Source organism: Alligator sinensis, unplaced genomic scaffold, assembly GCF_000455745.1.
Source record: "Alligator sinensis unplaced genomic scaffold, ASM45574v1 scaffold753_1, whole genome shotgun sequence".
Lineage (NCBI taxonomy): Eukaryota > Metazoa > Chordata > Crocodylia > Alligatoridae > Alligator > Alligator sinensis.
In genome coordinates, this window is record NW_005842625.1 from 566,267 (window position 1) to 578,845 (window position 12,579).

A 12,579-nucleotide genomic window follows, 5' to 3' on the forward strand; every position below is an offset into this window, starting at 1 on the left:
CTCTGGGGGTGCACCAAAAAGCCCTGCTGAAGCACCCAATCTATACAGACACTGCAGAGTTGGGTCCAAGTAACACACTGCTACTTCCGGTAAAGTGTATTTTTGGGGGAGGGGAGGGGAGGGGGCTGTTCATGTCTGTCAGCAGCCAAACTTAGCATTTCTGTCTCCTCTCCTTTCTCATAAAGAAATACAGAAAGCTCCATGGATGAGTTGGACGATGATTATCCAGAACATCCAGTGAGTCATATTTTTCTCCATATATAATACAAATTAACACACCCTTGTAGCTCTACAAATCTCAGTTTGTTTTACCTAAAACATCCAAGAATATTAAGATCTAACTGTAAATAAATGGATACTCTTTAGATGAAGAGGCTCAAACAGTGGCTTAGAGTTCATCCAATTGTTGGTGAGAGACGCATTTTGAAATAGGTATTTTCCTGCTACCACCTGGTGTTTGTTTTTTAAGTGGGCATGTTAGGAATCATACTTCCCACAGTGTTCCCCATTGGCCATACCACTACCCTTCTGCTTGGTTGTGCCTCTCTCCAGTTGTTGTCCTTCCTAGTGGCTTTCTGATTCATCACGAGTAGCTCATCAGAATGGACGCAGCATCCAGCAATCTCCAGGTAATATGCTGAGGCTGCAGCCCGAGGACTGGAAGTGGTAAATGCCAGCATTTAAACCTATAAGTTTCTAACTCCTCTCTTGTTAATGTGGCTGGGAGGGAGGAGTTTGAATAGCAACTGAAGAGCTATGAGAATTGCCTCTACTGTTTCAGTTGTTCTTGGTGATATGCTGGCTCTGAAAATATTGGATGACAACTCATCAGTAGTTTTACTGGCCGAGAAGTGATATAGACCAAGTATGAGGCATTACTAAGGATGGGAAGGAGAGCATAGCTAAGGGCAGGTGTCACAGGGCATTGCCCTTTAAGTGGAGCAGGCCCAGCCTCTCATGACTCATCAGCTGCTTTTCATCTGAGAATAGACAACTGATCATGAAAGCCATTAAGTGACTCAGTTGGGGAAGTGCTACAGGTAGCAGTGGGCCCACGGTAGGCCCCGGTAGCAGCAGGGAGACAGGCTGTTGGGCCCCTGCAGCCTGCTTTGAGAAGAGGAGCAACTTTGTGTGTGCCGTTTTGAGTTGGAAGAATAAAACTGTGGCCTGAAGGAAAGGCCTGAACAGACCTTGGATGTGGTGTTAATTGTCCCTCCCAAGTAGGAAAGATAGGCTAGAACTCCATAGAGGGAGGTAATTGGGGCTGAGGTGTGGATAGGAGTACAACCAGAACTAGCAATTTGCAGGTGGTTTCCCAGCTGAGGACATGAAGTTATTTTCCTGAGAAGACTATGGCAGGACTATGGGTTGGGGCTATTTCTGAGGGAGGCAAACTTCTGGAGGGCAGGGGCAGAAGGCAGAGAGAAAACTTGACCAGTAAGCTCTGAAAGCTTTGCTGACTGAGAGAAGTATCCATTCTGATAGTTATCATCAGTTAATGGTGCAGAGCTGATAGTTGCATCTATGCTAGCGCGCAGTTGATAAAAACTTAGCTTCCAGTGCAAGTTGCAAAGGTTTTTGTCTTCTAATGGGCAAATGCAACACTTCTGTACTTACATAGTCAACTGAGGAGTGGGAGACGCTGTCAATTGAGTACTTTCTAGTGTAAACAAGACTTTTAAGGGCCAAGTGGTGTGTGTTGAATTGTTCCTGTGTGCAACTTTTCCAATAAATGCTGCTCTGAATGTGAGAAACTAAAGTTCTATCTCTGCATCCTACTAAGTTTTTGTTTTTGTTTGTTTGTTTGTTTGTTTTAAAACTTTCTTTTAAACACATAAATTCCTCAGTCTCAGAATCACATGAACAGCTCCTTGTTGACCTTATACCGGAAAGAAAATCCTGATTCTGTCCCAGGAACTCCAAAGAATGAGCTGACAGAAACAAGCACCCCTGTTCAAGTGACAGCACCCCAACCAAGTGCCCTTACCTCTGGAACTCCACTTGAGACCAGAATCTCTGAAGGTGGCTGGTTTATTGATAAAAACCCAAGTAGAAAAGATGTGGACTTTTTCACTGACCTTTGTGAGGAAGGAAATGAAGAAAAACTGATTTCTGAGGTATTGTGTCTTACAGACCTGATAACATTTAACTAGGTTGCATGTACACATTTTCTACCTTATTTGATAGTCATTTGAAGGTCAATATGTAGAACAAAACTGTCATCTACACCCTGCCCCAGAGGAAAGTTTGTACATTTTAAAAAACATGAGCCTTTAGTGTGAAATACACACTTGTTTTTATTTATATAGCTAGTCTGTTTAACCCTGGAGGTAACTGCATTTCAATGATAAATGAAACAATGTGAGGTTTTTTGATAATTTTTTGATCCGTAAAAAGCAATAGCTTGTATTAAGCCTTTGTTCTTGGATCACTTGTCTGCTTTGGTAATATTTATACAATCCTTTGTTGGAAAAAGATGAAAATCGTTGTCACTGGTTTTTAATAAAAAACAAAGTAATAAAGTAATTTGCATGCAAGAAGGGATTTACCCCAGCCTCGCCTTTTAGATTGATTGCTGCATTCTGTTTTCTTGTGATCTAGAAATCAAAAGATTTCTCTCTTTTGGAGAGTGAAAGAAGGAAGACAAAGGGTAAGCGAGAAAGACGAAGGAAAGAGGATTCCCAGGATGTAGATGGTGAAATACAATCTGCACTGCGTAAGCAGAAAGGTGAAAGCTGTTATTTTTTGAGTGGCTTTCCAGGCATGCACCTGCCAGGTAGCTGTGGTACTTGAGTCTGAAAAAATTCAGTAAGGAATTTAGCCCTTGTGGAATATTTAAGTACTTTGATTATTAGATAAATATGCAATTTGATCTGTATAATCCAAGTGTTAATGTTGGTGTCTTTATTTGCGGTTAAAATCCACCATTACTGTAAGTATGTCCACATTTTCAGTAATTCAGTTTTTTTCTTTTCTTTCTTTAGCTAAATCTAAAGGACCAGAGTTGCTTCACCCTTCAGTGAAATTTGAAGATGTGGGAGGCAATGATGAAACGCTGAAGGTTAGTCTTGATTTTTATTAAAACCAACTAAGGGTGTTTGCGGAATAGAGAACGAAGTGGGGAGAATCTTGGTATGTTGAATGAGAGAACAATACTGATTTTGCTTGGAAATATCCACAGTTCTCTCTCACATAGAGCAGTAGGGCTCGTCATAGACCTTCACCCTGATTCACCTCTCTCATGACCACTGGAGTAAGATAGTGACACATAATTTAGTTTCTGTGATCAGCATTGTCATGTGTAACTTAATTTTCTTCTGTCAGAATGGGAGTTTCTTATTCCTTTCAGGAAGTCTGTAAAATGCTGATACACGTACGTCACCCTGAAGTCTACAACCACTTAGGTGTGGTCCCACCTCGGGGATTTCTTTTACATGGACCACCAGGATGTGGAAAGACGCTACTAGCACAGGCGATTGCTGGGGTGAGATGGCTTTGTTTCTCATGTCTGCCTTTAATCATAATTGGGTCAGGTAGAGGGGAAAGAATCCACCTTTGTTATAGACTAGATTAGGGGTATGAAACACATGGGTCTGTGGGCCATATCTGTCTCAAAGCCACTCCATTTCACCCTGCTGGGTTACTGGTGGGCCACAGAATTCAGGCCCTGGCTAGTGGTAGGCAAGGTCTGCTGCAGAATCTAGGGCCCTGGTGAACAGGGCTATTGAGGGGTGAGTGAGGGTCTGGTAATGCAGCCCTGTTGCCTGCAGCTGCCTGACCCCAGCTACTTGTGCCACCTCCACCATGGCAGGGGCCCTCCTGGTCCATGGCCACTTGACTTGCTGGTGCCACAGTGGCTGTCACAGCTACCCTGTACTCTGGGCTGGATTCAGTGTGTGAACAACCCTGCAGTCTGGATGCAGCCTCATGCACAAGACAAGTGTGACACCCCTAGACTAAATAAAAGTCAAGAGAAGAATGATTTCTCTTGTCTCCTTCCTGAATAACACATGTTCATTAGAAGTTAAGTAACAGCAATGCAGTCTGAATCTAACCTTAATGTGTCTTTCAGCCAAAAAGAGATGTGTCAGTATTAAGAGATGGATTTTATTTTTGGCAAATGCTTCCAAGGAAGTAAGATAAGGGATAGACTTCAAACAGGCCACATATTGGATTAGTTTGATTATTCGAAACTCTTCTCCAACAGTTTTAAGCCTGACCTTAAAACAGAAACACTTGTAGGATGTTGTGACAAGTCTGACCAAATAAGATGCTGGTCTTTATCCTTATCAAAAAGTTCTCACGGCAAATTACATTTATTTATTTATTTATTTGCTAGTATTGATGTGATGTTGGTGCTGTGATGATCCAAGACCTATGCAAGAGGCGATGATTCTCATGGGTGATATCTTTTACTTGGATCAAGTGCTTAGTCCAATAAAAGATATCACCCACAAGAATTCTTCCCTTGTATCCTTTTTTAAACTGTTAATAGAAAGCATCAAAGATTGTTATGTTGAAGCTGCCATTTCCCCTATGGAGGACATCTGCAAATCAGGGTAGAGAGAGCTTGGTGGCACTGTGGCATTTGCAGTGTTCCTACCTTTTCACCTCTTCTGAGCATAAATGGAGGCTCCCTATTATCAGGGCTTTCTTTTTCGATTTTAATATTGTACTGAAATGGCCACAGGTTATAATTTTTTATGTTTAAACATTATATATAAATTATTAACAGGGCACAGCATTTTTTTCTTCAAAAGCTTCAGAAAGGTTCAGAACCTCTCAAACTTTTATTGAAACAAGTTGACTATGCCCTTTTCAGATTTAAAATGTGAATATTTAGGCTTGGATATTATACATGAGAGAGAGAGAGAGATCTGTGTGTGTGTGTAGATATAATCTCTGTATGTATGCATAGTTCATGTATAATATCTATGTCAAAATATTCCCATTTGAAATTTAAATATAAAAATTATCCTAATATGGTAGCTGTTAGACAACTTGGATTAATTTAATACCATAATATTTATTTATGTGTTGGAGGTTTACCAGATCAAAAAGAGTTTTAATTTTCATCAGGTGAGATTGAATTTTAAAAACAGATTTACTCTCTAACATTGACATCAGGATTCTTCTTAGGGATCAGGCATCAGTATGCCAACTCTTTCCTGATCAGCAACAATGATATTTAGCCCTTAAAAAGGGAGGCTAGAGATTCAGTGATCTTTAACGCAGTACTGCTCAGATTTTCTGGAAATGGGGAAAATACCACATCGAGTCCTTTACACAGATTCCATAAACAAGACACAATCTTAAATACCTCGTCTATATAACTTTTTCAAGGAAATTGTTTTGCTTGGAGGTGGGGGGTGATATTTCTACGTTCTGGAGGTTTCATAACAGGTTGGGTTTTTTTTCCTTGCCTATTTTTAGGAGCTTGAACTACCAATCCTCAAAGTAGCAGCTACTGAGATGGTGTCAGGAGTGTCAGGGGAATCTGAACAGAAGCTGAGAGAATTGTTTGAACATGCTGTGGTATGGCAAGCTGGCAATGTTCTCATCATAAAATTGCTTGTGCCTTAGTTCCTTAACATTTTAAATCTACATGTTCCATTGCTGCAGTTTGAATTTGAACAACTTGTTAGTATTTATTAGTAGCGTTCTAGAGCCTGGAGGCATCCATAGTAGTGGATACGGACCCTGCTGTGCTTGGACCTTTACAAAATGCAACCAACAATGCACTTTCTCTTTAAAAGATGACAAAACTAATATTAAAGTATAGGCTGCTGTCCATGGCAATTCACTACTTAAAATACTTGGCTTTTATTTGTGCTGGGGCAGTATATTATGCTTTATGAAGCTGATGTCTCTTAGAACTGATTTGGACACAGTGATTTTTTAGTATGAAAGAAGAGACTGCAGGCAGAGTTATTATGAATCCAAGGAGAAAAAGTTAAGATCAAAATTTTCCTATGTGTGAGCTGCCTTTAAAAACAACAGTATTTCCATATTACAGGCTGGGTTGATTATGATCAAACACTGATGTGCGAGGAGTTTTGTGTAAGCCACCTTGTTCTTGATGACAAGAAAAGAACAGCATGAGTAGTTAGGGTGCTTTCACATAGTGATTTTTAACATGTAAATAAAATCTCTGGTATCCTATTATCTGGGAAAGGCTTCCATAAGGTATATTAAGAAAATATTCTGTTTTCCCATCCCATTCCATTCCATCACCACTAAGCTGGGGACATATACCATTGTTCTTCAGGGGGATGCTGGGAGAGCAGCAATACCAAAGTGTCACATTGCCTTCTACCTTAATATGAAGCCAAGGTGTAATATTTTATCGTAAAACTCCATTCGTGCAAACAATAAGTAAATAACTAAACTATGGAATAAAATAGTAAAAGTTTTTAAATATCCTTTGAGTTTACATGGTCTTGCCTTAACTCTTAACAGTATTATTTTCTTAAGGATACTTATTGTGTGCAGCATGTTTTGACTTTTAAAAAAAAGTTCTCTGCTTTTTTTTTTTTGCTTTTTTTTTTTTTTTAAGCCACTGATGCTTGTTTTTTTTTTTTTTTTTAAGCTGGTTTTTCAAAGGTTGCTTCTCATGAATAAGACTGCCTTTTGTTCTATGATATCCTCTTAGCAAAATAATGTTCATGCTATATCAGTTATTCTGAGGGACTCAGAGAAATAATACTGCATTGGCCTGATGGCTGTGGAGTTCTGCTTTTAAACTCTGAAAGTTTGTCTGTTCAAGTCCATAAATGCCTCTCTATCCAGCAGGGAAGAGTTGGCCTTCAATACACATTTTTAGCTTTAGAGTTTGTTAAGCACATAGGTGATTCAGGGAGTCCTGCAAGTGCTGCTTTTGATTAATATTGACCTTTTAAGAACAGTGAATTAGGGAACAAAAGGTTTATAAAACCTTATTATGATTTATATACTTCCTGCTTTAACTCAGATTACAGTCAAGAGGCTATCTTCTAATCTCAGAACTGGCAAATAAGTTTTCCATTGATCTTTTGCCGTTCCTTCTTATTCCATTGCACAGCTAGTACTGGTAGCGTTCCAGATATCACAGTATTGGTGCTAAGAAGTTAGCTGGTTCATATATTCTTGAACTTGAGCATCATATTTACTCTCATACTACGTGCACCTTTTTTCCAAAAAATCAGCCCTGCAAAATAGGTATGCTTTTTAAGTGTGGGAGCTAATTTTCTGCACAGTAATCAAAGCAGGTAATGATTCGCCCAGGAGGGAGAATCGGAGTGCTTCAGGGTTACAGGTAGTTTTAACCATATTACAGCCACTGAACAGTAGAACTGTAGTTCTGATGATGAGTGATGTTGAGGAGAGAGCTCTGCCCTTACATCCTGGGGCCAGCATTCAGCCATGCTCTTTGTTCATAAAGCTATGTAGGGCATGTGATATGCAAGTAAATATGACTTTTTTTCAAATGAAAAAGTGATTGCTGGAGTGCAGGATCTATAGACCATAATTATATATTTTAAAGAAAAACCTCATGCCTTATGCACAATTCCATTCTATATTTGGTTGTTCCAGTGATGGAAAATAAAAATAGATAAGGATTATTTATGGTTATTTTGGCACAGGGCTGTTGTTCAGAGTAAATGGCAGCACATGCAGTAATATTTTCTTAACTTTTAAACTGGAAACCCCTTTCCTTAAATTTGTTGCAATGTTTGTAATATGCTGTGTGTGTTTATAGTGATTATGGTGATGTTCTTGTTCCTAGTCCAATGCACCATGCATCCTTTTCATAGATGAGATTGATGCTATCACCCCAAAGAGGGAAGTTGCATCGAAAGACATGGAGCGAAGAATTGTGGCCCAGTTACTAACCTGCATGGATGGTCAGTTTCAAGAATAATTTTTTTTTTTCTAAAACCTAGCCTGTCTTCTGAAATCCAGTTCTGTCTTTATTTTAATTTCTCTGATTTTAGCTAGCTGTGATGATTGAAAATTCTGTGGCATTCATTTAGGAACAAGGGTTGTTAACTCTGGTGCCCCAGCCAAAATCCCTTTCATTTAAATTCTTTGTTACCTTAAAGGACCCTTGCAAATCCAGTATAACAGTCTTAATTTCTGGGGATATAGTGGTATTAACTTCTTGTTCTGTGTTACACGCTCTAGAAATATATGTGGTATTTTACCCTTAGGGTATTTTTTTTCAATATGAGGGGGAATTACTCCTGTATATTATTTGAGGAAAGCTGAAATCTGTGCTGAAGTTGAAGGATGGAAATGCTGAAATTAGCTGCATTTGGAACTGTTGTGGCTGCAGGGGGTCTGCTTTGCTCTCTGGCTTCAGAGAGAGAGAGGGCAGAGTATACTTTGCAGTGTCAGTTAGTTTTGCCTTTTCTCAACTGCTGCTGAATTGGCAGTAGCTTTGGCTAAGCAACAAAAAGCTGCTGTCAATTTGGCAGTGGCAGTGAATGAGTTAAAACTAACTTTGCCAGCAGCAACCAGTGGGCTGGCTGAGAGTAAGCAAGCCATTTCAGGCAGTCAGCTTAGACCATGACCTGGAAAAATATTTTACTTTATTTTCTTGCATACCACATGCATCTTCATAGACATAGACATCAGGGCTGGAAGGGACCTTGGAAGATCGAGTCCAGCCCCCCACCCAAAGGGCAGGAAGTCAGCTGGGGTCATAGGATCCCAGCAAGATAAGCATCCAGTTTCATCTTGAAGGTGTTCAATGAAGGCGCTTGAACCACCTCCGGTGGCAGGCTGTTCCAGACCTTGGGGGCTCGGACAGTAAAGAAATTCTTCCTTATGTCCAGCCTGAAACGATCTTGAAGTAGTTTGTGACCATTCGACCTTGTCATCCCTTGGGGCGCTCTGGTGAAAAAACGTTCCCCCAGATGCTGGTGGTCACCCCTGATAAACTTGTAGGTGGCCGTCAGATCACCCCTGAGCCTGCGCTTTTTCAGGCTAAAGAGCCCCAGGGCTCTCAGCCTGTCATCGTAGGGTCTGCTTCCCTGACCTCTGATCATGCGCGTGGCTCTTCTCTGGACTCTCTCAAGCTTCTCCACATCCTTTTTGAATTGTGGAGCCCAAAACTGGACACAGTACTCCAGCTGCGGCCTCACTAAGGCCGAGTACAGGGGGAGAATGACGTCCCGGGATTTGCTTGAGAAGCATCTATGGATGAAAGCCAGCGTTTTGGTCGCTTTACTAGCCGCCGCATCGCATTGCAGGCTCATGTTCATCTCGTGGTCAATGATGACCCCCAAGTCTCTTTCTTCCATAGTGCTAGCCAACATAGCACTGCTGAGCCTATAAGGATGCGGTGGGTTTTTTTCCCCCCAAGGTGGAGAACCTTGCATTTATCGGCATTGAACACCATCAGATTCTCATCCGCCCACTTGCGGAGCCTGTCCAGGTCAGCCTGGATAACCTGCCTGTCTTCTGGTGTGGATGCTTTGCCCCAAAGTTTGGTGTCATCGGCGAACTTGGCCAGTCCGCTTCTGACTCCAGTGTCCACATCATTAATGAAGATGTTGAACAGTATGGGTCCAAGGACAGAGCCTTGGGGGACCCCACTGGTCACAGGACACCACGATGAGTGACTTCCATCGATTACTACCCTCTGGGTCCGACCCCGGAGCCAATTTTCCAGCCAGCGGATCGTGGAGGACCCAAGGCGACAATTGGCCAGTTTCTCCAAGAGGCGATCATGGGACACCAGATCGAAGGCTTTTTTGAAGTCAAGATATATGACATCAATCTCTTCTCCCTTGTCCAGGTGATAGGTCACCTGGTCGTAGAAGGAAATGAGATTGGTCAAGCAAGACCTACCCGCAACAAACCCGTGCTGGCTATCCCTTAAGATGTTGGCGTCGGCCAGTCCATTAAGGATGGCCTCTTTAATAAACTTTTCTAAGATCTTCCCCGGGATAGAAGTCAGGCTGATGGGCCTATAGTTAGCCGGATCCACTTTCCTCCCTTTCTTGAAGATAGGCACCACATTGGCCTTCTTCCAGTCTTCGGGCACTACACCAGAGCGCCAAGAGTTTTCAAAGATCCGTGCTAGAGGCTGGGCTATGATGCTCGCCAGCTCCTTGAGTACCCTGGGGTGAAGATTGTCAGGGCCAGCTGACTTGAAGGTATCCAGCTTCTCAAGATGTTCCTTCAGAAAGTCAGCATTAATGGAGGGCAGGGGATCACCCTCACCCGGACTTCCCGGCCCTGTAGCGGGCATGGGCGTCCCATGGGACTGATGAAAGACTGACGCAAAGTACCTATTTAATAGGTTAAAAGTATCCTCCTATTTTCTACTCTTCAGAAGAATAATAGTCCAAACCATCTCAAACCTCAAAGAAAAAATTGTGGTTGGTTTCAGTGTTGCTGGGAATCTGAGCATGTTCTGCCATGAATCTACTACTGATAGTTACAGCAGTGCTGGTATCCACTCAGAAAATGGTTTCTTTTCCCCCTCCAAACTGTGCAAGCATTTCTGGAAAACTAAAGTGATGCCATCAAATGCATGCACTGAAGTCAATTAAGAGATGTCAGAAAACTTGAAATTAGACTCAGGAGATAAAATGTTGGGCTGCCTCAGCCTCAGGTTTGCTGGTCATTACATTTTCCTCAGCATATTTGCCAAAACTCAGACTTTCCCAGAACTAAGTACAGATTTGGCCAAGGTTGGTTCTCCACCTCTTTATCATTACCTGAAAGAGAAAAAAGCCAAATACACAGAACTATGGGTTTGGTTTTGGAGTAGTGCAAAAAGTGCTTTTATAATTAAACGTTAGTGCATGAAGGTCTTTTTCATTTCTGACCGCAAATCTAAGTTTGAACAAGACCAGCCATGATGCTGTCACAATTTCATCAACCATAATGAGGAGGTATGTTTCCAGGAGATAAACAAGAGTGAAATTACTTTCCTCAAAATTAAATTAGGGTTGCTCTAGTTTATTCATAGAAGAAGGCAGTTATTGGACCACTTCACTAATGGGAAACAATCACGTGCTGCTAGGAGTACGTGTTCGAGAAGGAGAGCATTGCATCGGATACCTTCTGGGAAGTGAGACTAAATCATGCCAGAAGTTTCCTGAATTAAAAAAAAAATGCAAAATTATTATTCATTTAATTTTCTTTAAGGCAACTACCTCTACCTAGAGCTAGCCTTAGCACAGATTTACCAAACAATCTTCTATGTCCAAACTATGGAGTCTGTAGGGTATAGCCATCTATACCCGTGGTCCAGTCATGGGTGGAGTCCCAGCAGGTCTCCGTTATCCCTATGACATCATAATTGTTTGCACTGAGCAGGAGGATGAGCTCCTCCTGCTTATTCCCCAAGCTCCTGGCATTAGTGTACAGGCAGGCAAGTGCCCCCTGGGGGGCTCCTTCCTTGCCCACAGATTTTACCAGGGCTGGGGCAGGGGTGGGCTCCCTGAAGCGCCGTGATCCGCTGGCTTTGCAAGGATTGCTCAGCAGGCCAGCAGTGGCGGGAGTCCCCCCCAGGTCAGCCAGTCTGGCTGAGAAGAGCCTCCTCCCTAGGGGAGAGAGGTGGAGGCCATCTCTTCCCAGCAGCTCGCTGCCTCTCTCGCCAAAGAGCGGGCTGTGGTCATGAAAGCCAAAGCCTTCCTGACGACACCAGCGCTGAAGTCTTTGGTTGACCACATAGATCCTCCTGTCCCTTCTCAGCCCATAGCCTGAGACTGGGAAGATCCACGAGAACACCACCTGTGCCCCCAGACCCTTAAGCCCCGCTCCCAAATCCCTGTAGCGCCTCATGATCTGGCTGGGAGTGCTCCGAGCAGTGTCATTGGTGCCCACATGAATAAGGAGCATGGGATAGTGGTCTGTGGGTTTAAGGAGCTTTGGGATCCTCTCCGTAATGTCCCGGATGCGGGAAATCTTGTTTTTGGGAAAGCAAAATAAAGAATGTCACAAAATACTTTCCCATACAAATATCTGCCTGTGATAGTGCAGTGCAAAAACTTATTAGTGAAAATAAAGGGAAATGGTTAAAACTGGGGTGGGGAATGGATTGCTGGCAGTTCAGCATAGCAACAAATATTATTTTCAGCTATCAGGAGTAACTTCCTGCAGCATGCATTTTTAACTAGAATAGAATAAACAGTGATAATCTGAAGATACAATACCGTGAGTACTTATTTGTTTTCTTCCTTCTTTCCTCAGATCTGAACAATTTGCCTGCTTCTGCTCAGGTCCTAGTCATTGGAGCAACTAACAGGCCAGATTCGCTGGATCCAGCACTGAGGCGAGCTGGAAGATTTGATCGAGAAATTTGTCTAGGGATTCCTGATGAAGCAGCTAGAGAAAAGTATGTTTCAGTAGGTCTTGGCTTCTTCAGTAGAGCTGTTAAAAATGAGTAAACAAATTTTAAAGGCTTCTGAACTTTTTTTAAATCTTCCTTGCCCATTTAGAGGTAGTCTTCTTAAAGACTAAATGCCTTTTACTTAAACTTATCCAGGTAAGGCTGGCCCTTGCACTAGACCTCATTTTTGTTCTGTAAACCAAAATAGGGTGCTCCTTCAGGATGGACTAGATGGAACACATCATGTGCAG

At 42.1% G+C, this 12,579-nt stretch overlaps 1 protein-coding gene across 7 annotated transcripts in view; it reads left to right on the top strand.

The window, feature by feature from the left end:
• The window catches only part of NVL (nuclear VCP-like), a 76,611-nt gene that overhangs the window by 9,241 nt on the left and 54,791 nt on the right, over positions 1-12,579 (top strand). For 5 of the 7 annotated variants that reach the window (XR_003096161.1, XM_025215136.1, XM_006033366.3 and 2 more), the window contains 8 exons: positions 186-237; positions 1,848-2,117; positions 2,602-2,728; positions 2,985-3,061; positions 3,350-3,484; positions 5,434-5,535; positions 7,766-7,883; positions 12,190-12,334. Coding sequence is in view for 6 of the 7 variants with exons in the window: in XM_025215136.1 (XP_025070921.1) it covers positions 186-237; positions 1,848-2,117; positions 2,602-2,728; positions 2,985-3,061; positions 3,350-3,484; positions 5,434-5,535; positions 7,766-7,883; positions 12,190-12,334 (1,026 nt within the window). In the remaining variant the exon portion in view is untranslated. The remainder of the gene's footprint in view (positions 1-185; positions 238-1,847; positions 2,118-2,601; positions 2,729-2,984; positions 3,062-3,349; positions 3,485-5,433; positions 5,536-7,765; positions 7,884-12,189; positions 12,335-12,579) is intronic. The other 2 variants (XM_025215137.1, XM_006033369.3) reach the window with 2 other exon arrangements.